The sequence below is a fragment of the Charadrius vociferus genome, unplaced genomic scaffold, assembly GCF_000708025.1.
Source record: "Charadrius vociferus isolate BGI_N301 unplaced genomic scaffold, ASM70802v2 scaffold90, whole genome shotgun sequence".
In the NCBI taxonomy this organism is placed as follows: domain Eukaryota; kingdom Metazoa; phylum Chordata; class Aves; order Charadriiformes; family Charadriidae; genus Charadrius; species Charadrius vociferus.
Window position 1 is genome coordinate 210,607 of NW_009647222.1, and position 24,739 is coordinate 235,345.

The window sequence follows — 24,739 nt, forward strand, 5'->3', positions numbered from 1 at the left end:
GAAAAAAAAAAATACAGAAAGGGTATTATCTATAATACAAAAGCCAGGATATTGCTTATATTGAGTTTTTCCAGCTACAAGGCCAGAAAGACAGAACACGTATAATACGTACTGCCTTGGAACAAAGAAACAAGCAAAGAACATAAAAATACTCCTTAAATAAAGGAAGAGAGAAGTGTGGCTGAATGTCCTATTTGGTCACTGGTCTCCAGCAAGCTATTGAATATGGAAGAAAAGAAGGGGAAAAAATAAAATCCTGTATACCTTAGACACTTCTTCTGCATGGGACATGGACATAAATCAGATGGATGGTATAAGCACACCAGACGCTCAGGATTACAGGAACATGTAAGAGCTGACAAGAAGCACGTGGTTCTGCAAGCTGTGCACTGACGCTCATCATCTGGAACCAGTTCAAACACCTCTTCTTCAGACATCAGTACTCCCTAACAAAAAAAAAAAAAAATGGACATTTGCTAAAAACTCTAATCCAGGTGGGGGGAAGGGGACGCAAAACTCCTTTTGCAAGCAAAATAAAGACAGTTGTCTTGTTACTCACCATCTGTACAACAGACTCCCTTAACCGTGTCTCTTCTTCTATCATTAGAGTCATCTCCTTGCAGACCATGGCGGCCAGCCCAACATCCAGGCACTCTGGATCTGCAGCCATCTTGAAGATCAGCTCTTCATGGGAGAAAACACAATGACGTCCTAACCTTCGGTAATGACTCACACACTGACGTCCAATGGGAAGCTACAAAAAACCCAAACATTTATCATTTTGGGAAAAGACATTTCAAAATTATCTCTTAGCTCCCACTTTCCTTCCTTTGACAAAACCTGGAAAAAATTAAGAGAGTTGTATCTTATGGGATAGAGTCAATTATAACAGCCTTAAATCATGCACAGATGATGAAAAAGATTATATCCATGTTGGAGGGGCATCTGCCAAAATCTTATGTGCCTTATTTCAGACACAAGTTTAAGAGCTATCCTAAACTCTTTTTACTTTCAGTGGAAAGAAACCAGCACCAAAAGTCACCTGGCCTATGCTAAGGTGACTGCATTGCCCTCTGGATACTACTATGCTTGGACTTAGAAATGTAACCCAAGATGCTTAGAGTTAACCAAAACTGATACCACTCATTTTGTCCCTTTTAAAGCAAAAAATATAAAATGCTAGATGAATTTGCTACACAGATTTTTGGTTATATTTTGCATAAGCAAAGGAAATTTCACATGGCTAGTGTGAGTTTACCAGTTTTTCACAATGTCTATACACAGATTACATCATGATCACAGGAAAAAAGAAGAAAACTGAGACACTTTCAATCCTGCAGACAATTTCTCTGATGCATGAAAAAAATTCTCTGATTGAGGACTAGAATTCCTATTTGAATGTAACAAAATAGAAGTTAAGATACAGATAAACTACAGATGAGATCTAAACTTCCAACTGTAAACCCTGGATAGCGATAGGACACACTTTTGCCAACTTACTGAAGAATCCACACAAGCTATACTCTGGTGTGGCATGGCTATTAGAAAAGGCTCTGGTATGACTATATGCTGGGAGTCCTGGCATACAAGTTCACCAGGAGCCAGCAACATACCCTTGTGGCCACGGCCAATAGTATCCCGGGGTGCATTAAAAAGAGCGTGGCCAGCAAGTCGAGAGAGGTTATCCTCCCCCTCCACTCTGCCCTGCTGAAGCCGCATCTGGAGTACTATGTCCAGTTCTGGGCTCCCCAGTTCAAGAAAGACAGGGAACTACTGAAGAGAGTCCAGCGGAGGTCTACGAAAATGATCAAGGGAACAGAGCATCTCTCTTATGAGGAAAGGCTGGGAGACCTGGGTCTGTTTAGCCTGGAGAAGAGAAGACTGAGACGGGATCTCATCAATGCTTATAAATATCTAAAGGGTGGGTGTCAAGAGGACGGGGCCAGACTCTTTTCAGTGGTGCCCAGTGACAGGACAAGGGGCAACGGGCACAAACTGGAACACAAGAAGTTCCATCTGAACATGAGGAAAAACTTCGTCACTTTGAGTGTGACAGAGCACTGGAAGAGGCTGCCCAGAGAGGTTGTGGAGTCTCCTCTGAAGATATTCAAAACCCACCTGGATGCATTCCTGTCCAAGCTGCTCTAGGTGAACCTGCTTTGGCAGGGGGGTTGGACTAGATGATCTCTAGAGATCCCTTCCAACACCTACCAGTCTGTGATTCTGTGATTAAAAGGTGCAATGAGCTGGCACAAAAGGAGGACAAAGGACTGTTATATGCCTACCTCCAACACTGAAATGACAACAGCTGTTCAAGACAGCACATTAATCTGTATCAAATTACGAAAGAGGCATCACAAATACTAGCTAAAGGCATTGTGAGATGTTACTTCTTGGTTAAATCAATACCTAAAAAGGAATACCACACATCAAAGTTTCAGTTTGAAACTGCGTAAAATTGTACGCTAATCAAAATTATTTTGTGTAACGGAAACTCGCATCAGTCTAACTGTTGTACCAGGAACTATAAGCATAAAACATACTATGTAACATAAAAGACTACTCTTCAAATAAGAAAGTTGCTAACACCCTTCTTGCAAAGGTGACCTAGAAGGGACAGAGCAAACATATACAAAAGAACACACCCAGTCAGCGGTGCAGAAGTTCACAGCTTCAGCAAAGTTATATCCCTGGTTAAATCCAGAGTGATAGGCACGAGGGAAGGTCACAACGAACTCGCCAGCACACTGATTGGTCCTGTATACCTAATACACATGAGGATAAAGGGAAAAATAAATGAAATTTGCAAGACTTTAAGGCACATAATTACAAGACAGTTGAACACCACTTTCTTTACCTATAGAGCACTACAGGCAACATAGCTACCACAAAAGTGGCAAGGATTGTCTGTCTTCCTAAAGTGACTCCTCAATTTATAGCCTGACTCAGAAAGGATGAATATATAAGCCAACAGTTGAAAATTCTCTTTATGAAATCCAAAAGGGATGTTTCTCTACTATCATTTAAACAAAGTGCAAAAGCTTCTTGAAATAGTTTATGATTTACTTTGTTGGGGTATTTGCCACATAAACAATTTATTGTAAGACAAAAACAAATGATAGTGACTGCTGCTTAAAGGTCTGCAGTCAAATTACGTTTGGTCAAAAAAACAGTCTGTACGACTGAGATTTCTACAGAACATTAGATAATAGCTTTAAAAACACCCTATAACTAATGAATTGAATATGGAAGCGTCCATCATAAAAATTCTTCAGTTTTGCCAAACAATTTTTATGCAAATCTGGCAGGGAATAAAAAAAAAAAAAAAGAGAGCACATAGGAGAACTTATGTAAAAAATGCTTATGCGCTACTCACTGGTACACCATGTTCCATCAGCACATTGGGGTTCATAATAGTGACCAGCTGATGCAGGAGATCAGGCTGGGATTCAAATAGCTCAGGAGCCAATTCCTTCATCACATCCTCTAGCTGCTCTGCTGCATGAGAGGGCACACCATACCACGTCTTCGGCTCTCCCCTAACAAAACACAACCACAGTAATAAACACATTACTGAAAGGAAAGTAACAGTGCCACCTAACTGCAAAGCACACCTCAAATCTAGCCCCACTGTGTACACAAGCAAAGTGCTTTGCATATAGACACAAAAAAAAGGCTTTAACCAACAACCATCTTCTTCAGGATGTAACATTCTAATCTGAAAAATCAATTACACTACAACACAATTCTCAACATACCTGACAGCAGATTTGCCATAACAAGCCTAACATGGAAGATAATTTTGGTTGGTGTTAAGTCATTTACCATGCACTAAAGGGATAAAATGGGCAATCATTTTCCTTTAGGAAGAAGAAAATTTAACAAACAAAACCTTGGCTGTCACAGCTGATGTTTAAAAGAGATCACAGCACTCCTCTGCTCACTTAATTAGGCTTGGAATAGTCCTATGCCTGAAACCAATGGAATAGTATACCAGCTAACCAGAAGTGGAAAGAATAAAACACCAGACAGCACAATGAAATATAAGCAATCCTAATATACACAACTAGTTACTGAAAAACAGCGGTCCACTGGACTCCTAAGATAAAAAATAACTAATAACATGAATTAGTTAAGTATGAGTGAAGAAAGAGATTAACAAGACCAAAACTAAACAAAAAATTACTTGAGAACATATTATTCTAGTCCTTTCAGTCCTGTCCTAACCAAAATAAACTGTAATGACCTTGAATCTATAGTGCATATATATATAAAAAAATCTATCTATTTTTAAATTCTATTTTGTTAGAAAGTACAAGCAGTATTCTGCTGAAATATCTGAAACTATTTACACAGCACTATTTAATTGTATTAACAATCTTATCACCAGCCATCCTGAAAGTTAGAAGAAGAATAGTGCAGCGTTTTGTGTGGTTCCTACAGGCTTCAGTGACACCTGCTGGCAGGACACAGCTAGCAAACCCCAGTAAAACTGTATCTGGGCTGTTGGAATTCACCAGCTGACACATAACCCTCACATACTGACCCTAGCAAACATGCTTCTCCAGAAAGGTGCAACCACAGTCTAAAGGCTATCAACTCATCCTTACCAGATGTACAACAAACTTTCTATTCTGAAGGGGCACTTCCCACAGCTTCCCCTTCCTTCCCCCCTGCTCTGTCCACTGCGACTGAGCCTGATGAACTGGCAAGACTACAATGCAAATAGTTCATCTGTCACGATTCTTCTTTTCAAACACAAAAGCTAAACACCACAACACTTCTAGGATTGTTCCGAAAGTCAGAATTACTTTCAAATTTCTCTTCTCTTGAACAGCAGTATTTCTGTGTATACACAGATCTGCCGCTGAACTGTCAGCTCTGATGCCTGTGTGAGCCACCAGGCAGCAACCTCCATTGCCAGCATAGGGGCATATCAACTTTAAGTCATAAAGCAGTGTACCGGTGAACTGTAACTCATTTCAAAGTCACGAGTTCTCTTAGAAAAGATATAAGCCTGTAAAGCATGATTTTATAGTGACACTGGATTTTTGGCAACACGGGAACATTTAATCAGTTAATGAAAAATACTGAAGTGCCTAAACCAGTATCTGTATTCTCTTTTAATCAGCTTCAGTTAAGAATATGGACTGCTCATCACGTTTAGCTTTTTGGTTAAAAACGTCATCAACACGCATAAGCGTTTTCAAGTAGAACCACAAATTTACTAAGGGCAAACAGGGCAGTGTAAGGTAGATGCACAAAGGAGAGTCCATACCAATGCAGGTAGTTGATTGAATAGCTCCAGTGATCCTCAATATGCCAGCAAAATGAGGAGAAGCACATCCCTACGTACAGCCAAGGTACCTTCATGCCAGAGATATCAGCATTGATGTGAGCAAGGACTGATTGTTCTAGAATTGGCATGTTATTCAAGTTCCAACCAGAAAGCGCATAATCCTGCAAAAAAAAAAGGAGAAAATTCCGAACAAATCAGAACATAAGGACACCAACTTCAGAAAAGGAAAGTACAAAGGAAGCAATCGGTCTATCCGTTTCTATAGTAGACAGTGGGTAATATTCTACAACAATGAAGCATCAAAGCTAGGAAATAACTCCTCAAATACCTTAGTCAGCAATTAATCAGGCTAGGATTTAAGGCAAGTCCTAGCATTTCAACATACATAGCACATTTTCTTTGGATCAAGGCTTATATACATAGGCTTTGATTTTCCTCCCTTCAAGTTTATAGGTTTCATACTTTTCTGGTAGAACAAAATACCAGCAACAATAGTAGAACAAAAGATACGAGTCTTCAATAAAACAGGATAACTTAAGATTGTAAACAGCACAGTGAATCTTATGTTATTATTTCAGCTTTTTTAAGACCTGTTTTACTGCACTGCTGTTTATCTTTATCTTCTTTATATATTACTTTAGAAAGTTTTCTCAAGAGAAGAAATTCCAACACACTCATTTCTGAGAAGACAGCATCACCAGTTAAGCGATCCCACCTTTACTTTCAAACATACAAAGTTTGTACCAAAAATGAGAACCCAAACAGACTGCCTTAAAAGCTCACTACTCTGCTTTAACAGTAGTCTACCTTCCTCCTTAAAAAAAGCTGTTAGCACAGATTTACAGTCACATTTTAGGCATATCCCATAGCTGCTGAAAGGACTGGTCACACCCTCATTAGCTCAGCCACACAGTCCTGCTGTTTCCTTTGCTCTGACACTAAAAAGACAATGCAGTAAGCCAGATGACTTAAGTGATCTTGCTGGAAAATACTTTTTAAAATTGGTACTTTCATACAAATAGATCAACAAGCAGTTCTGACTCACTAAGCAGCGACACAATTACTGCATAAACAACAAAGGTACAGGTAGAAAGGTGCAGGCATGGGTAGAAGACAATCATGAGCAGGATTACCTCTTCCAGTGAGCAGTATAAATTGATTTGGGGCTGAGTAATCACAAAACCACACCTTTACTCTCATTTCATCTGAATTTAAACATATAAGCAGCCAGAAAATTGCTATGCTACAGTAAGGTCCGAGGGAAAATAGATAATATACTTACCAGATGTTCTTTATAAAAATTTCTATAATAGGATGCTGTATCTACATCTGTTCGTTCTTACAGAATGCAGTCAGAGAAACAAGCTAAATCCAATTAGTTTGGTTTACCTATTTTGAACCTCCAAAGGAGGTTAGAATCACATTTCTGTAGCTAACTCGATAACAAAAAGGTTCGGAACAAGAAGGAAAAAAAAAAAAAAAAATCTTATCAGTGTCCTCATACTCAGACATCCTGTAACAATTTGCACATCTTTGCCTGCTAAGATTAAGTGATACAAAACAGGTGTAACTTAAATCAAGAAAAGCAGCTTAGCTATCAGCAATCAGTTTTGTACAAGAACCTAAAATATCGGATTAATGCCCTGCTCAAAAGCAATGTTAAGTGCATGTAAAAGCCTTAAGCAATTTTGTCAAGAAAAAAATCCACGCTGATTTCTGACCTAAATTCTTAATGTGAAATCGTATGCAGAGCAAAGAATGGGATCAGTTTGCATATCCTGTTCCTTACCTCCTCCTCTGGCATCAGCTTTCGTCGGCCATCCTTCACTGGGAAGCCACTTCCAAAGTCCTTGGATGATATATCAGCCCCATATTCCACAATGACATCTTCTTCTATGCTGCTCACCAATCGCCAGAATTCTTTTTCTACGAGCTCAGTGGGAACCATCTGAAAATGGAAAAGATGGTAGGGTATGTGCAGATAAGACACATCATAAAAGTTACCGTTCAAGCAATAAATCATTACTAATCCCCCACGAATTTTCAAACACCAAGGTCACTCCCTCTCTCTCCTCCATCTCTTCAAAGTCATACAGCTTGGTCTGTATTCCTTAGTAGCGGAGCAACGTAACAGAAATAGGATGCCACATCATAAGGGACAGAATGAACAAAAAAGATGGTGTTACCGAAGTACAGCTAAAAAGAAGGGGAGAAGGAGACAGCCAGCAGAAACCAAGCAGCAAACAGAATCAACAGCATGCAAATTCCAAACTATTTCAGAGGATAATGACCAGAACTTCTGAGTAACAGTAAGAAAACTCAGATAAAGAATTGAGTTCAAGAGTGTAGTTTTCATATAGCTCATTACAACTCTTACTTAGATGCATTTATTTATGAAGCTTATTTGTAAAATAAGCTTTGTACCTAGCTTTGCTCAGTGTCCCAATGTTGTACCATAAATTGGAGTCCTTAAAAGGTAGAAGCTTTAGCAAGAATTCCCAAAGAACCCTGAGAGGAGAAGGAACTTGGGGCTGCATGCAGTCTACAGGGCAGTGGAATCATGGAAGTGTGCCAAAGCAGAAATGCTAGTTTTAAAAATGCTGCTGAGATGAGGAATAAAAAAGCCCCTGATTATCAGACAAACTCAATCTGTTGACTTGCCTACAAGAAAAGGCTGTGACAGGGAGGAAAACAATTATTTATCCTCTGATCAAACTAAACAAAAGCTATAAGAAGGACAGGAGAAAGACACCTTTGCAAAACAAGAACAAGATACTTGGTTCAATTAATCAAAAAGGGCAAGAACTTAACTGGAATATGGCAAATAAGGTATACCCTAAGAAGCACTAAAGCCATCTATCCATCACAGGAAGGGTGAAATGAAGTTGAAATGAGACCAGATGCCAGAAAGCCAAATCATTTGTTTACATGTTTGAAGCTTATGGTCCCTCTTTAAACAAAGCTAAGATGCCTCAGCAAAAATCCAGGATCAGCTGAAATCTCTCCTCTTTTTCCCCTACAAGGAATCACAACAAAAGTTCAAACTCACATGGACCGGCATGTTGAAATAATCAGACTTGAAGTTGTCAGCCATTTCACCAAAGCTCTGGAGAGTATACTCCCTGACAGCTTGTTCAAATCCAAAGGCCTCACGGGGTTTGTTGCATTCCTAGGAGACGGAACATAAAAATATTGCTCCCTGCAGCAGATTATGACACAGTTACATTTTTAGCAAAAAAACCTAGTGTCCATCTGAGCCCTTACCAAATACAATAAGCTATCAGTTTTGAGTGCTTTTCTCAGCTGAGGAAGTCCTACCACAACGGAAACAGAACAGAATTAATTGTACAGATGGTAATGTAACACAGTAAAACCCCAATGTTACACACTTCTGCTTTCCTGTCCAAAACTAAGTTTCATCACCTACTGCTGCCAGCCGAGAGTAAGACAGTGCACAAGATGCTTAGACAGCCATGAGAGATTTCTTAGACACCCTGGATTCAAGCACCTGCAGAATAACTGCACAGGAACAAACCCTGCAAGTGCTTCAGTCTTATCAAGTCAGCAAATCACCAATGGATTTGGCGCTATGAAACTATACAGGATGAAAAAGGAAGAAGGAAATTAAAACAGTGTAACACAGCTAACAACAGGAATGGTCCGTCTGACATAAAATCTTCAGGTCTTCCAATGTTCTATCCATATTCAATCCCAAGAGTGCAAAAAATACCGGATCACATTTCAGCTACTCTCCCCACCCATTTCTACAGTGTCCTTTTAAGCCCCTTTGTATTTGACACAATGTTTATATACACATAAGACATCTGAAAACAAACATGACATAGAACTATCTGATAGTCAGCTCTTCAGTCATAAGGAAACAGGAGAGGAAAGGAACTCAAGAGATCAATAGCTTCTTTTTCTTCAAGAGGAACTATCCTTAGACTATACCCAACATCTATCAAAGTAGTTCTTAAATGGAGCCAGCAACAGGTAATCTACAACATCTGCAAGCACTGTCAGACAATGCTGACATGAATACATATGAAAAGCCCTTACCCTATTCTTCCTAGCTTCTGTTCCAGCACCCTGCTGTTAATATTACATTAAGCATGTATGCACAATTAACATTTCAAGTAAAAACTGAGGCAAAAATCACCACTGAGCATTTCAAACGTCTTTCTGCTGTTATTTGTTTACTCTCCATTATGTAACATAGCTCTGCTTTTTCCCCTTCTTTCTCTTACTTTCAACGTATTTCCAAAATTTTTCAAGTACTTTCTCTATCATTTCCTAGTAACAACTTATTTGATACCTTAACTTTCCTGATTTTGTCCCTACATGCGTATTTTTTTCCTTGGGAACAACATATCCCTGTTTTTACTAGTAGTAGTACTGAAATTTCTTGTGACTTTCCACATTCTTAAACCATTGCAGTCTATATTTTTACTACTATATTCTCTAAATTACCTCCACATTGGACTGTCATAGTCCACTAATACTCCTTTATTGCTGTCTCTTAAGGGAACAATAAACAAGCAGCTTAACCCACCCTGTGAGCAGCAGCTCAAAGGGTTAGTCGCATCTTTTTCCTTGCCTGTAACTATGAATTTCCACCTCTCTCACAACAGCATTTGCCTGAGTTCATCTGACAACCTAATCTCTCTTGGTGAAGGGTTAGAGAGCAACTAGCTGATCCACCTCATTACTGGGCTGCGCAACTATTCATACACCACCATAACGAAAACAGCAGAAGCCCACAGCTGGGATGGGTGTAGAGGATGTGAGGGGAAATGGGCATATACGCATGTGTGTGTGACTGCCCCTTTCAGAAAAAACATGGTGTAAGAAGTTAAAGCCAGTCACAAAATTACAGATTTAGAAAGAGTAAGCTTTTTTCTTCTGAATCCTACATCTACCTATTTCCTGAGCTTGCAAAATTCGTTAAGACAAATACCAAGCCAATCAAATGATGTTTGCTGCCTTTAGACTGCTGGAACTTGGTAGCTCTTCTTTTTTGAACAGTGAAATTCAGATAGCTTCCATTTTTGGAGCTTTAACAGTATCTTTTTTAGTCTAAACCAAGCCTCAAATAGCTACAAACTTTTAAATTAGTTCTTTCACTTTCTGCTACAAGCTATTCTGAACAATGCCATAATGACTTCCCAATAATCAAAGCCCTCTGTTATGCCCAAATTACATACTTTGATTACTTCACAGTTTACAAAACGTCTCATCACAACCCTGCTCCTCACCCTAATTTCCCACTACCAGCTCACCATACAAAGGCCAAAGTTTTAGCTGTCACATGGCTGTATAACAAAAAAAGGTTATGCCCAAGCTCTAAAAGGAACATTTCTCTCTCCTTATGGCTCATCAACCAAGAACAGCTGGAGATTCATAGCTCATCTTGACAATATTCCAAACAAAACTACAGCTTCTACCCAGATGGAACGGCACTGAGCTCAACTGCTCTTCTTCTGTTCTTTCCAGGAACACAAGTATACATACAAAGCTCGAGTAGCTCTTGAATCGTACCTCGGCAACACACTTCGGGCACCTCCAGTCACCCTTGGGTACATCAGGTAAAGGAGGAATCAAGCAAAAAGTGTGATAGCTGTCATCACATCCATCACACAGTAGCAGTTTGTCCTCGTTATTTCCTCTGCCACAGAATAAGCAAACATACAGATCAACCTGTTGAGAAAAAAAAAAGAAAAAGGAAAAAAAAAAGGTTACAAATAGTTTCCTCATTCAGAACCTGCATTCCTTGAACTACGGAACAAAGGATGCAATCCTAAAGTCTGATATAAGAACATCAACCTGGTTTTCTCTGGTTTTTGAGAAGCACTGATAATGAACCATTATGCTTCAATTTCCCAAAGCAGTAATACGTGGGGGGAAAGGGGACTTTGAGTGCTGCAAAATAACTATCCAGTTCAGCTGGACAATTGCTTTCTGTATAACCCAAAGTAACACTTCATTTACATTATTCTAAGGCAAAAGAATAGGTTACAGTTTTTAGAACTTCATGCTCTCCCTCTCTTTGGGCCTCTATCATGGAAAATGATTCAAACTAAATCCCTACAAAGAGCACATGGCTGAGGAATCTCTCCAAAAACTATTTCAGAAACATATATGCCATCACTTGCAACAGTACAGTGATTATCTCTGCAATGAAAAAAAAGAGATAACAGAACCGACATCTACAGATAGCAATCTAAAAATCCAAGGGGAAGGGAAGGAAACTGAGTATAAAGGTACCAACTTCTTTCTCATTTTCTCCAAAATAAAGGATAAAAACTCCAAATGATAAGGGAGAAGTATTAATCCCAATAAAATAGCAAACAATTTTGCAGGTGTCACTCCAAGATAATGTCTCAACAAGAACAACACTCATTGGGAGATATTCTCAGGGATCAGAGAGAAAACTGCATCGACAGGTTTCAATTTTTCTTTGTTGTTGCTTCCTGCATTGTCCAAAGGACTTTTAATTTAATATATACATTGAATATAGTACTGAAGATCTGTAACATAATCTAAATGAAATAACTCTGTATTGCTTTATCACAGCTAAAAATTATCATATGTATAAATTTTTAGTAACAATATGAACTTCATGAATAACACTTGCTCGAAAAATCTGTTTTTAATCCCGTCAGTCACTGGGTAACTCAGGCTATGCATATTTCCTTCATGCAGCTCAAAATAACACCAGAAGCAATGGGGTTGGTTTTTTGGAGTCTGTCACTTTCATCAAGATGTCACAAAAACATGTGCTTTTCAGCTGATTAGGTTCACACAGCTGTGTTAAATACTTGATGTCAACCCCATCTTAGTTACACCAGCCTACTTAAGTATGCAACTTCCTAGCTATGCAATAGTATACTTAAGATTGCTCAGGCTTCTTAAGAAACAATTTTTTAAAAGTACGCAGTTCTGTTAAGGTACATACCATTTCCCCCTTTTTAAAAAAATCCACATATTCACCCTTATGGAATATCATAACTGTCTAAAACACCAAACGAGCTGCTTTTATTGCAAGTATATAAAAGGGAGGGAAGGTACCTTAGCAGACATTTCCAGGTTCTCTTCCCAAAACTAAAAATGCATTAAAATGGTGATCATAAGAAGAAGCTATTCTATGATACTCACTAGTTACCCATCACTGATAATACCTTCTTCTCCTCAAATTTATATTAACATATGCAATCTTTTTTATGTTAGCCCAAGCGATGATTTGTCAAATACAAAGACTACATTGAAATAGATAATCACAACAAGCAGATCTGCGATTACACAACAACAACAAATAAGCCTCCTAAGCCACATAACAAAACAGAGTAAGGCTATGATGATATGTAACTACATGTATCAAGGGGGAGAGGGGATAAAAAGAAAAAGGTATATTTTATTTCACAGTTAGCATTTCACACAGATAAAATAAATTTCACAGTTAGCATTTCACAAAAAGCCAAATGAATGAGGGAGACGTCTAAACAAAACTGCACCACAGTATTTTTCAGACTAAAGTTATATATGGCTAATGTGCCACCTGTGCATTTCAAAGACTGCTTTCCTTGAAGATCTCTCATCCAAGTATAAAAAAAGTGTGGAACCAAATAGTACTAAGTCACAGAATTTCACAAGATTACAGTTACAGCAATACAGTTCCAAAATAGCAGTTCTGCTGTTAGAGTATTTTCATTTTATCTTATAAACAGGAGTAAATGGAAAGAGTAAACAAATACTGTTTTCTATAAAGAAACAGAGATCAGACAAAGTATTTTTAAATTAAAGCCTACTTAAACAAAACAGAACACTTACACAGCCTATGAACACCATATACTCAGAAGTAGTAGTACAATTGAAAAAAATCCCAAGTCACACAAATTCTAACTTAGCTGCAATGGCACAATAAGCTGTATTTTAGATATCCAACTTCTCCCACGTTTTTTCCCCAGGAGACACTTCCACATATAAAAATATGATTATTAGAGACTTTTAGTTGCCTTGGCCTTCTATGGTTGCAATTTAAAATAAGTTCTTGTAAGTGTTCTTAGGCTAAGTAATAAAGAACAGCTGAATTATTAGTGAAGAGTCTAATCCTTAAGACATTAAAAGCATGCATCTTCATCCATGGCTGCGTACACATGCTAAATTATGACACTTTAAAAGTAAAAAGTCACGTGGTATGAAAGACATTAAGAACAACTATACACTGCTTTTCCATGGTCAAACATCAGAGCGCTAAACATTTCATTTTTCCCCTTAGGGGTTTTTCTTGCATGGACTTGTATAACAACTAGTTTAAACCCAAAACAGAAAAGACATGACAGCTGGAATTGCTAAAACACACACTCATGAAGCACTGGAGCACCTCAAAATTTATTTTAAGGAAGAGAAGCAGTATTATAATTGTTCTACAAAAGGGAGCTCAAATAGAAAGTGAGCTACTGAAGGCATGCAAGAAGTGTGTGGCAAAGCAAGCCCTCAACCCCATGATCAGCGTGTACCTTCATTTCCTTCCTGTCCGAAAGATTAAAACAGAAACCTAGAGCATAGATTATTTTTCAAAATACTGTTCGTTTTTCCCATAACAGTATCATCTGCTGCAGTGTCCATCCATTCATCTGTTTGGGGGTGGGTGGAGAGGGAGTGTTTCAGAAGAAAAAAAAGATTTAAGTAAATCAATGAATTTCTTATCAGAAATCACAGCAAAGGAATCAAACTTACAAAGTTGACAGAAAGAGTTCCTTTGCGTTGCCTCATCTGCATTCCGAATGCTTCTGATCTGGTTCCCTTGCGTCTTCGTGTCACCTCATCTTGAAGTAAAATAAAGTTAAATGTTATTGATATCACATCAAGGTAGACTTAGCGTGCAAACACAACGTGCATCTCCAGCCTGGTACCCTACTATTCATATCAGAAACTTCCTGACAGTCCAAAGAAAGCAAAAATGCCTTGTTATACCTGGCTAATCTAAAGTAAACAGGGATTTGGAAATCATGTTTTGCTTATCCTAACAGGTGATCCCAATTGCCTCACGAAATAGAGTGAGCTACGCTCATAATTTGTGCTCTTAGCTGGTAGGATCAGTTTCAGTATTGTCATATCCTGTTTTCCCTTCCAGTCACTCAGTTCATGCAACAGCTGCTTAATTGTTATTGTTACTATATAATACATAAAGAGCTGAAACTATGCCAAGTTACATGAAGCACCCTGTAAATCTCTCTCATGAATGAAATCCTAGAATACTTAGCTTTCTTTTTCCAGCTATAGTGATTTGCTTACTTCTTAATGTTGTCTCTAGAGACATGCAGAAAGATTTAACAGCCTCATTACTTTACAAAGCAATGAGCCAAAGATTTAATTACCCTCTTTATCCTTTGCTCCCAATGCCAGTCCCATCATCTTGGGTCCAGCTCCAAAGATCTGTAGCTTCTTCAGCTCAGTATTTCTACTCATTTCACCTGTCTCCGTCTAAAAACAAAAAGACCACATCAGCACAAATCATCCATATTTCCCCACCAGGTTCCTTCATAATTTGTTTATATTCCACTATCTCACAACATCAGCTCATCAAAAGAAAGGAAACAGAAGCGTGAAAAGACAGGATTTATTGTTCCTAAAGCCAATGAACAAATGCAAATGGAATAAAACACAGCATTTTTGCCCCATCTTTCCAAATTATTTCCCATGTAGGATTACAGATCAAGTACAGAAAGTCAACTATACAGCAAATAAGAGAACTAGGCTTGACATTTAGCAAAAAATAAGTGAGAAAAACACTGCAGTAGTATTTTCCAAAATCACCACGATTCAGTCAACTGCTTGGATGTTAACACATACACTGTTTCAACAGGATTTTTTTATCTGCTTCCTTGAGTAGACACATACACATGACACTAAGGAGCTCCAACCTACTTCCTTAAGCTTGGCTGCTCCTGGATTTATTTGTGATGAAATGTTATGAGTACAAATCTTGAAATCACACAGCTACTCATGGTGCCCTTTCAACCTCAAAATCAGAGATAAAAAGACCCATTAGGAGACAACTCCATGCCCCTGCCAGTGTCGTTTCTCAAAGTGTTCTGTTCAACCAAACTTCTTCCTGTTTCCCATTTCTCACCTACTTCATTTTCCCACATCATTGCCACTAACCTAACAGCAAAAAAAACCTCCATATTCTGGTTTTATCTGCAATGCAACCACCTCGGTACTTTTCTTTATGTTGCCTCCTTATACTTTGAAAACCCTTTCTAAGCTGCTGTAGAAGGCCACTAAATTCTCATCATTTGCAGTCTTCCTCCTGAAATTCACTCATCTTAAAAAATCTCAGCAAATCTAATTCCAACAAGGTTATCTTCATGTAACTTACCAATGATACTTTACCTGTTATTTTCCACAGTTATGTTCTGATATATTATGCATAAAATAAGCTCCCTTGCCGTGACATGCATTCAGTTTTTAATCAATGAACAAAAAAAACCCTAACAAAACAAGTTCAAATGCACTCACAATAAAGCTAAAAGAACAAGATAATTTCCATTTATTCAGTGTAAATCAGTAAGTTTTCTTGCTTCTGGAATACACTAAAAGACATATTGTTTCCTAGGCATTATTACTCTCAGGAATTTTTAGTGATATTGAGTCCCTGCTCTCACTGAACTGTGTATCTAGTATGCTAACCGACATCTTTCCATTCTTTCTTTCCGATTTCCATCTTTCTGATAATTGCAGATATTCTAATTTTAAACCTTTATGAATTCCATGTTGCTATTAAATTATTTTCACTTTAGATATATGTTATCAACTTTGTAAGCCCACTCTGAAATTGGCTTACAAGCCATAAGGAAACACTGACTTTTTTTGCTGTACAGGAAAGCCTACCACCTGGAGACTTTATAGTCCCTCAGTTCCCATTTGAAATTCATTAACATCTCATCCATTCTCTTAATTAATAGAACCTGACAGAATCAACCCACATTACATTTCTCAGCACAATACAACCTTCCATCATTTCACCAACATTCATGAACAATCCCCACTATCTCTCTCTCTTGCTATTGTGACCTAAGATAATTTTTTCAGTGATACCTGAAAAAAAAATTACTATCATAGTTACTAGAAGTAAATCATTAGCACGCAACAACCTCTCTTCAGTTTTGTAGCTTTGCTTAGAAATGCATTGCCTAAATATATTTTCGTAACTCCACTGCCCATTTACTTAGATTCCACTAAACCCAAGTGGATGCAACCCGTTCATGCTCAGGTGGAAAAAGCTATGCAGTTTTCAAAAAGAACAGGCTGGGATATTAATAGTTTAAGTTATGAACTCCAAAAGCATTCAGCAGTCTCACTAAGTAGTCTTTCTGTGGTGTTATTTAAGACTTTTGTACAAAAACACCAAACTCAAAACTGCGAGCGCGTGGAAGCAGAAACCTTGCAGTCCTTGCCATTTTCTCATTGCTAAGAGCACAAAACTCCATCACACTTTTGCATTATATTTTTTTCCATATAACAAAAAGCAAAATGAACTTGATTAAACTGCAGGTCTATTCTCAGGTCGTCTTCTTCCTGAAGGATGCAGCCAGACATCTATGTTTCATCTACCTTCTCAACTGAATATACAATCCAAAGGCTTTTCTTGTACATATGCGAATCCTAACAACGTGATCCAGCTACACTGGATTCACACACGATCTTTTTTCTGTTGTCCTACCCTCATCAATTTTGAAACATTAGCATCCCCGTCCCTCCATCTCCAATACACAAGACCAGAATAGTTACAACCAATAATCAAAATATTTATGCATTTTGGGCATTTGTCAGCATCTCCCAGAGTTCTTTTGTTTCACACAATTATTCCCATGGAAAGAAATCTCTCAAATTAAAAAATGGAAGCTTATTTCATTAATGTTGTTATTCTGAAACCACTCAAATTTGTGGAAGATACCTGAAATCCGGCACATTACTTAGAATTAGTTTTAATTAAAAAAAAAAATCTCTGGATTTTAAGTTAATATACTTTGAAAAGTCAGCACTTCATTATCTTTTTCTTCCAGTACTGCATTTCTCGACCAGAAATCATCATGATGTAACCTCATTAGACAAATCCCTTGCCAGTTAAAATATACCTTAACAGATCATCTACGAAGATATACTACTCTTTTCTATGAAGCATTCTCCCAAATTTAACCTTTTCTTAAGAATATTCTCCTTTCCTAATCTGAATTCATTCTACTTTTTGTTGTCCTTTTCTTTACAAGCCTTTAGCAATTCAGTTGCCCTTCTCCAGTTTTAATTTGTGATAGCTTTCTTGAGAGAAAAGGGAAACAGAATGAAGCATTAAGTTTATTTTTGAGCAGAACCTCTCATCGCCAAATTATCCTCTTCCTATTCAGAGACACTGTATTCAACTGACATTTGACTGTAGTATCCAAAGATTCCCAACCCATCTTTCACAAAACAGAATTCTCATTCCCTATTTTCTTTCATTTTTCACTTTTTCTAAAAATTCAAAAAATTGCATTTTGAAAGTCTGCCACCACCTTCTACTGCTGAGGATCTTTGTTTATTTCAGTAATTTCTGACTAGTGTCTTTATGCTTTCTTACTCATCACTCATTCTTAGGTAAATTATCTGCAGGAAGATGATGCAGAGCATTTTTGGAAAGTACTTTTAGCGCTTGGAAGCAATCTACTGTGATGCAAAGATCAGTATAGTTACCCATGCTCACTATTCAGGTGCTGGACTGTTCAGCAAACTACACAGAAACCATTCAGATGTTTCAGCTACAGCACAATGACATTTATTTAGCAGGTTTTTACATTACTTGCATATTATCTGTTCTCTCAAGACTATCTAGACAATCTCTGGTACAATTCCAGGTAAGCATATCAAACAATAAACAGAGTTCTGTCTACAATAAGGAGGTGCACTGAAATCTGCAACAATTTCTCAGCGTTCCCCAGAGATTTACACTTCTACTATTTGGGGCTACTGAGGACAAATCTGTTTCTAAATACAGTTCCAGAGTTGACTTAAGAGAGTTATACACAGCTTCCAACACAGCCAAAAAATACTTTTGCTGGCTATGTAAGTAGGTTGGTTCTTTTTCCTCCATTAAACAACTAATTTCAGCCATTCTAATAACTGTAATGTTTAAAAGGCAGTGTGGCTACAGGCCTAATAAAAGGCATTTAAATATATATATATTTACTTTTTGCAGATGATCCAAGCAAAATCACCTCTCTCATTTCTGAAATGCTGCCCCTTTAAATGAAATGAAGCAGCTATACTGTGCCAGGATCACCACAGAATCACTTTTTCCAACAAGGAGAAATGAGAAGTATCATTATTCTAATGAAATGAGCAGGAGAAGAGATCCCACAGGATCTTAATAACGCAGCGACATTTTTATACCATGTATGAGAAGAAGCTCATACTGGCATTATTCCACAAGATTTGTTCAAAACCAAAGTAGAATTCCACATAACAAATGCTGCAGGAACTAAAGCAGTCATTCTCAGTTTTTCTGGATAGCTCACTAAAAATACATGATTTGAGAGATCTCATAAGATCACAGCCTGGGACTGCTTGTGTGATGCAGTTATACGGCTATGATAAATAACATCAAGTCAGCTTCAGCAAGTTGAGAAAACAGACTGAAAAAAAGACAATTTAGTCTAAATCAATCACAACATCAGAGAAAAAGATGGAAGTTTATAAAGAACACTCAAATATCTCAGTGATGAGATGGATTTGAAAGAAGCAGTTTAAGAGCATTTGAAAAAATTCTGTGGTGCTTACAATTAGTCTAGAATGGCATCAAGCAAGTAGTAAGTTTACTGCTTATAAAACCAGCTTTCACCCACATTCTGCTGACTGCCCAGCAGGGAGCTGTGAGGATACTTAGGATGAGGCTCTCAAAAGATAGGTATCTTCTGAGAAAGGTGAAGGCCTGCTTTAAATAATGCAATAGAAGCAATGGAGCCATCAGGATAAGCCACCAAGATTATTTCTAATGGTATAGCATTTAAAACAGTGGTGATTCAGTTTGAATTGACATTTACTGGGGGGTACCTCCCAGGATCTGATATCACCTAGTAGAGTAACAAATGTTCCTATAACACCGCTTATCCAGAAGAAAATAAACTACTTTTTGGTAGTTGCGGAAATCCTACACAGTTCCAGCCATCACTGAGCATCTGCCCGCGTATCTGCGTCTTTTCTTCATAAAAACAGTCTGTCCAGCTTGAAGTAAGTAGTCCCAAGTGCGATTTCCACAATTACTAATGACTTATTGACATACATTTGCATTCATACAACTAAACGGCATATTTTAAAAAAGTTTTAAAAAACTCTTCAAACTTCGCACAAGCAGAAACTTCAACATCATTTCACAAATGGCTTTTTATCTGTTTAGTTTTCACAGGTACATTCACTACCAAGGTACACAGGATACCCATCAACAAACAAAAAGCAGGTTTTGAAAGTTTTTAGATAAACAAAGCATCTACCACAAGCAAATCAGGCCTGAGAGAGACATCCTGCTCTGGATTTTATTTAAATGAAGACTGCTTCCTGGTGGTGCTTTTCAGCAGACTCCCACAGCCAGACAAAGGCTGTTGCACTGCCAACGCTGCTGCGCTGGTAGAAGGAATGTTCTCTGTCTGTAAGAACCAATTAACAGGGGTACCTGGGATTTGACGCGCCTGGTTCTCTTCAGCACAACATTCATTCTTGAAGCCTGCTTTGGTGAAGCCTGGGCATCTGAGCTGAGGTCCTCAGCCTCCACTTTTTCTTTAAGGTCCAAGTTTGGCTTTTGGATGCCCTAGAGGATCAGAGCACAGGACACTAGGTTGATTGATTGGGCACTCCTGATTCTTCTGTGGTCTGTGAATCATTGTGTTTTGCTAAGAAAAAGGACGAGTGAAATCACACAGCATTACAGATGCCATTTGGACAAGAGGCCAATTAATCCATGCACTCTTCAAATAACAAAACTGAAAACTACCAGCTTATCAAGACAGAGAGAAAGGCGTCTTTCCACTTAATAATATAATCTTTTGCCCTGTCTTCTTTCCCAATAGGTTTGGCCTCAGTCCTATACAGAAATGGCTATCAGAAAATAACCACACAAGGTCACCTTACAACTTCTAACACTATTCGTTCACAGCTAAGGATAAGAGTGGTTCTAGTTTTTTTTACATAGCCGAAGCTTCTAAAAGCATAGACCCTATGTCCTAGTTTCACACGCAATAACAAGTAGCATTCTACATGTAGTTTGGGTCCCTTCTTCATAACCTGAAAGAGAAGCGTCTCACCATAAGGCTGACCCCAGACTGGAAGAGCTCATAGGGGTATAAGATCCGTTCATAATGAGACTTGAGTAACGACCCTGTGCCTTTTCCTGGCAGGTAGCCAAGCCGACTTGCCACTTTAGACCATTTCTTCTCTTTAGTGACTACTTCAAAGCCTCCTTTGCTGGCAACAATCTGAAACACATAAATAAAAGTTAAGGGTTTTGAGCTGCTCTCACCACCTTGCATAAACCAAGAATCAATTAAACCAACCAAATGTTAAAACATTTTATTAAATAGCGACAGAATCCTGAATGTAGTTTTTGTTTCCTGAAAGACTAGTACTTTAATAACTACGCACTTACTTATCCTCATGACTTAATACATTGAACATGACAATTTTCCTAGTAAATGTAAATTGCATACTGTCCAAGATAGGAGGAGTGCACCAGTTGAGATTTATGACATGTTGGAAAGAATACAAACCCCACCACCAGAACAAACTGAACAGTTAACTCATCAGACTTGTACTGATGCAAAACACAAGTCTGGCCAGGAGTGAAGCCCGTTCTAACCGGCCCCAGGTAGAAAGGAGCGTTGGAGCTCACAACTTCAGAATTATAGAAACTCTCACAAAAGCCTAAATGAAAGATAGACTACTGTAAAAAGAGAAGAAACTGAATTTACCTTCCAGTTAGCAGCCCAGTTTTTACACTGGACTTCAATTGGTTTGAGTCTAGTAATTCACATACAGAACTATCACTGGATGCAAGTAACTAATATGTCCATAGAACGAAAACCAACAGACCGTTTGCCTCCAAGCGATGATCATAACGGCACATGAGTTCCTTCCTCAGAAACACTGGCCACATTTCCACTGCCTTCATTCCCTTTACAGTCTCACTGCCAAGTAGCTTAAAACCCAAACGGACTGTAATTTCATTTTTATTATTGTGAGACTAACAGCATTTCTACAACAGTGTAGTTTTGCATTACATTTCTTTACACATGAGGATTAAGTTTCATGCATAATGCTTCATAGACCGTTAGAAACCTCAACGCAAATACATTTTGTATCTAGGGTGAAATTTATGGTTAACTTTTGAGGATGAGGTAAATTCAAATGTCTAATTGTGACAGTGACAAATAAATCAGTTAATTCTGGCTCCTCCTATAGTCCGAGATAGCTGCAGTTAGAGAAAATAATAATATTGATCATGATTTTTCTCATATTTACAGCAAAGCACTACAAAATCCTTTTTAAACAAAACTACTCCTAAATTCCAACTTACCTTCGAAATGACCATGAAAAATTGATTTCTAAAACTATCTATACATGAACAATGGCTAGAGAAGCCACTAACTAACTAAATAAGCTTAGACCTGTATATCCGCAGTCAACTAAAATGTTCCAGCTCATAACAGTGACCCAGATACTTCCCAGCACCACTATGATATTCTGCATATGCCAGCAAATCACCATAGACATGAAAATATATTATGAGCCATTGTCTGCATTTTATCAGCAATTCCAGACTGTCCAAAAGAATACTATCATAAAATCATTGAATACCAGGTTGGAAGGGACATCACGGATCATCTGGTCCAACCTTTCTTGGCAAAAGCACAGTCTAGAGAAGATGGCCCAGCACCCTGTCCAGCTGAATCTTAAAAGTGTCCGATGTTGGGGAATCCACCACTTTCCTGGGGAGATTATTCCAATGGCTGATTGCTCTCATTGTGAAAAATTTTTGTTTTGTGTCCAATCAGAATCTCCCCTGGAGTAATTTGTACCCACTACCCCTCTTCCTTTCCACATGACTCCTTGTAAAAAGGGAGTCTCCATCTTCTTTGTAGCCACCCTTTAAATACTGGAACACAGTGACAAGGGCTTCCCTAAGCCTTCTTTTCTCAAGGCTGGATGAACCTAACTGTCTCAGCCTTTCCTCATATGGCAGGCTTCCCAGTCCCATCATCTTGGTGGCCCTTGTCTGGACCCTCTCCAGCCTGTCCACATCTCTTTTGTATAGCAGGGAGCAAAAATGAACACAGTATTCCATGTGTGGCCTGACAAGTGCTGAGCAGAGTGGGATAACAACTTCTTTATCACCGCTGGTGATGCCCTTGTTGATGCAGCCCAGCATCCTGTTGGCTTTCTTTGCTGCAGCACACTGCAGCAACTCATAACGAGCTTGCTGTCCACCAGAACCCCCAGGTCCCTTCCCACGGAGCTGCTCCTCAGCCAGGTAGATCCCAGCCTGTGCTGCTCTCCTGGATTATCTTTTCCCAGTTGCAAGACCTTATACTTGTCCTTGTTAAACTTCATAAGGCTCTTGTTAGCCCACTCTTCCAGCCTATCCAAGATTGTGACTTCTTTCTTTAAAAACAAAATCTATTCAAACCTTTACATTTTTACTTCCCTAATCTTGATGGGGAATCAAGGAAACTGATGTTCTAACCTACAAGCTCTAGAACTACCATATCTTAATTCCTTACCTTGCAAGAAGAAATCTACCTATTTATATTAACAATCCATGCTTAGCAGGTAGGTTTGTAACAGTACGTATATCTTGCCAGTGCAAAAGCAAATTCCAGCAGAGATTTAATTTGTGTGCAGACTTTGAAAAATAACACACCAAACATAACTATAGTAGTATAAACTTCTAGCCAGCCTCAAGCCTAGCCTGTTTTGGAAATTAAAATAATTATTCCAGAAGCTAACATTTTAAATTCTCATAGATGCATGTTTATGTCATGTGGAGAACTTCTATTGGGAGAGAGGAGGGAGAAATCACAACAACAATTCATGGCAGAATTGCTAGGTCAGGAGCTGAACTGGACGCAAGTATACCACTGTCTCCTCAAAAGCCACCTCAAACTCCTGCAGCTCTACCATATGTAAAAAAGGAGAACTAAAAAGCAAGTGGCCAGGTGACATTAGGGCGTTCAAGCTGTATACAAGGTAACGAATACATGCTGTATAGAAACCAACCAAAGGCAACTGATGTAACTGTGCTTGACATGTCTGCCACAACCATTCAATTTCGAAGTTTTCTTTCACTATATTTTTTTCCACTCTCATTTAATCTCCGTATTAATGAGACTAATGCTGTAAAACGAGCCATCTCTGTTGCTGGCTTCTTGAGCTTGAATGAAAAACAAGGTCGCAGTCAGACCAAGGCCTACAATTGCTTACTCACCTTGCTCAGACCATAGAGATCCAGGATTTTTCTCTCCACCACAGGAATTTTTAAGTTGGACCCTTGGAGTTCCCAAAATTTTGCTAACTGATCCAAGAAGTCCAGCTTCACTCTTGTCATTGCCTGCAATCAATACAGGAAGACAAACACATATATCCCAAAACAAGCATGACAATACCTTACAGTCCTGAGAAAAAACATGACAAGTTTTTACAGTGTTCACATTTTCAAAGTGCGACTTCGCAAGTGAGGTACTTCTTAGTCATGTAAAAAAAGAGAAATTGAAATATTGATAAATAGAAAAATCTTTACAAACAGAAAATTGTATATGCTTTTCTCTCTGCATTTAAGATCCTATAAACCAAACTCCTCCCTAATAATTTCCTGGTTTGCAACCAAAATGCATAATTACAAAAAATGCTTACTTATGAAAAATCAGCATTCCAGGGAGGCACACAAGAGCAATTATTGAAATATACATTGAGGGGAAAGTTACAAACGGGCTTTATATATGCCCTAACCATACAGAAGGACCTTCTCCCTTGAGTATTTTTGGAGTACCCAAATCACTTTCCATAAGGAAACCTATTTACAAGCCAAATGATACATGACATTTTGGTATATGAACAGAGCAAGGCTTTGAGAAATGTTGTAGAGAAAAAGAAAAACCAGGACAGAATGGGACTCGTACTGTTTTCAAGAAAGCTTCCATACATTTTTGAATCGTAAAACTAACCAACTATAGTAAGTCTATAAAAAAACCAGTTCACTTTAAGGCTTAAAACGTATTACCAAGACAGTATAAGGTAACCGGGGGCTTCAGAACAGCAATAAATATTTTGAGAAAAAAAAATTCACTGCCTGTGGAGGTCTGAAGGCTAGACACTGGCTGCTCCTACTACACAACATGGAACTCCGCATTCAATCTAGAC

At 38.3% G+C, this 24,739-nt stretch overlaps 1 protein-coding gene across 1 annotated transcript in view; it reads right to left on the minus strand.

Moving 5' to 3' along the window:
• The window catches only part of KDM5A (lysine (K)-specific demethylase 5A), a 49,259-nt gene that overhangs the window by 24,207 nt on the left and 313 nt on the right, over positions 1 to 24,739 (minus strand). Inside the window, exons 2-14 of the mRNA XM_009879622.1 lie at positions 23,808 to 23,930; positions 20,632 to 20,802; positions 20,004 to 20,138; positions 14,677 to 14,782; positions 14,036 to 14,124; positions 10,838 to 10,996; positions 8,349 to 8,468; positions 7,089 to 7,247; positions 5,279 to 5,460; positions 3,377 to 3,539; positions 2,646 to 2,765; positions 560 to 754; positions 265 to 446 (exon numbers count right to left, since the gene is read on the minus strand). Coding sequence (XP_009877924.1) covers positions 265 to 446; positions 560 to 754; positions 2,646 to 2,765; positions 3,377 to 3,539; positions 5,279 to 5,460; positions 7,089 to 7,247; positions 8,349 to 8,468; positions 10,838 to 10,996; positions 14,036 to 14,124; positions 14,677 to 14,782; positions 20,004 to 20,138; positions 20,632 to 20,802; positions 23,808 to 23,927 — 1,901 coding nt within the window. The 5' untranslated portion in view covers positions 23,928 to 23,930. The remainder of the gene's footprint in view (positions 1 to 264; positions 447 to 559; positions 755 to 2,645; positions 2,766 to 3,376; positions 3,540 to 5,278; positions 5,461 to 7,088; positions 7,248 to 8,348; positions 8,469 to 10,837; positions 10,997 to 14,035; positions 14,125 to 14,676; positions 14,783 to 20,003; positions 20,139 to 20,631; positions 20,803 to 23,807; positions 23,931 to 24,739) is intronic.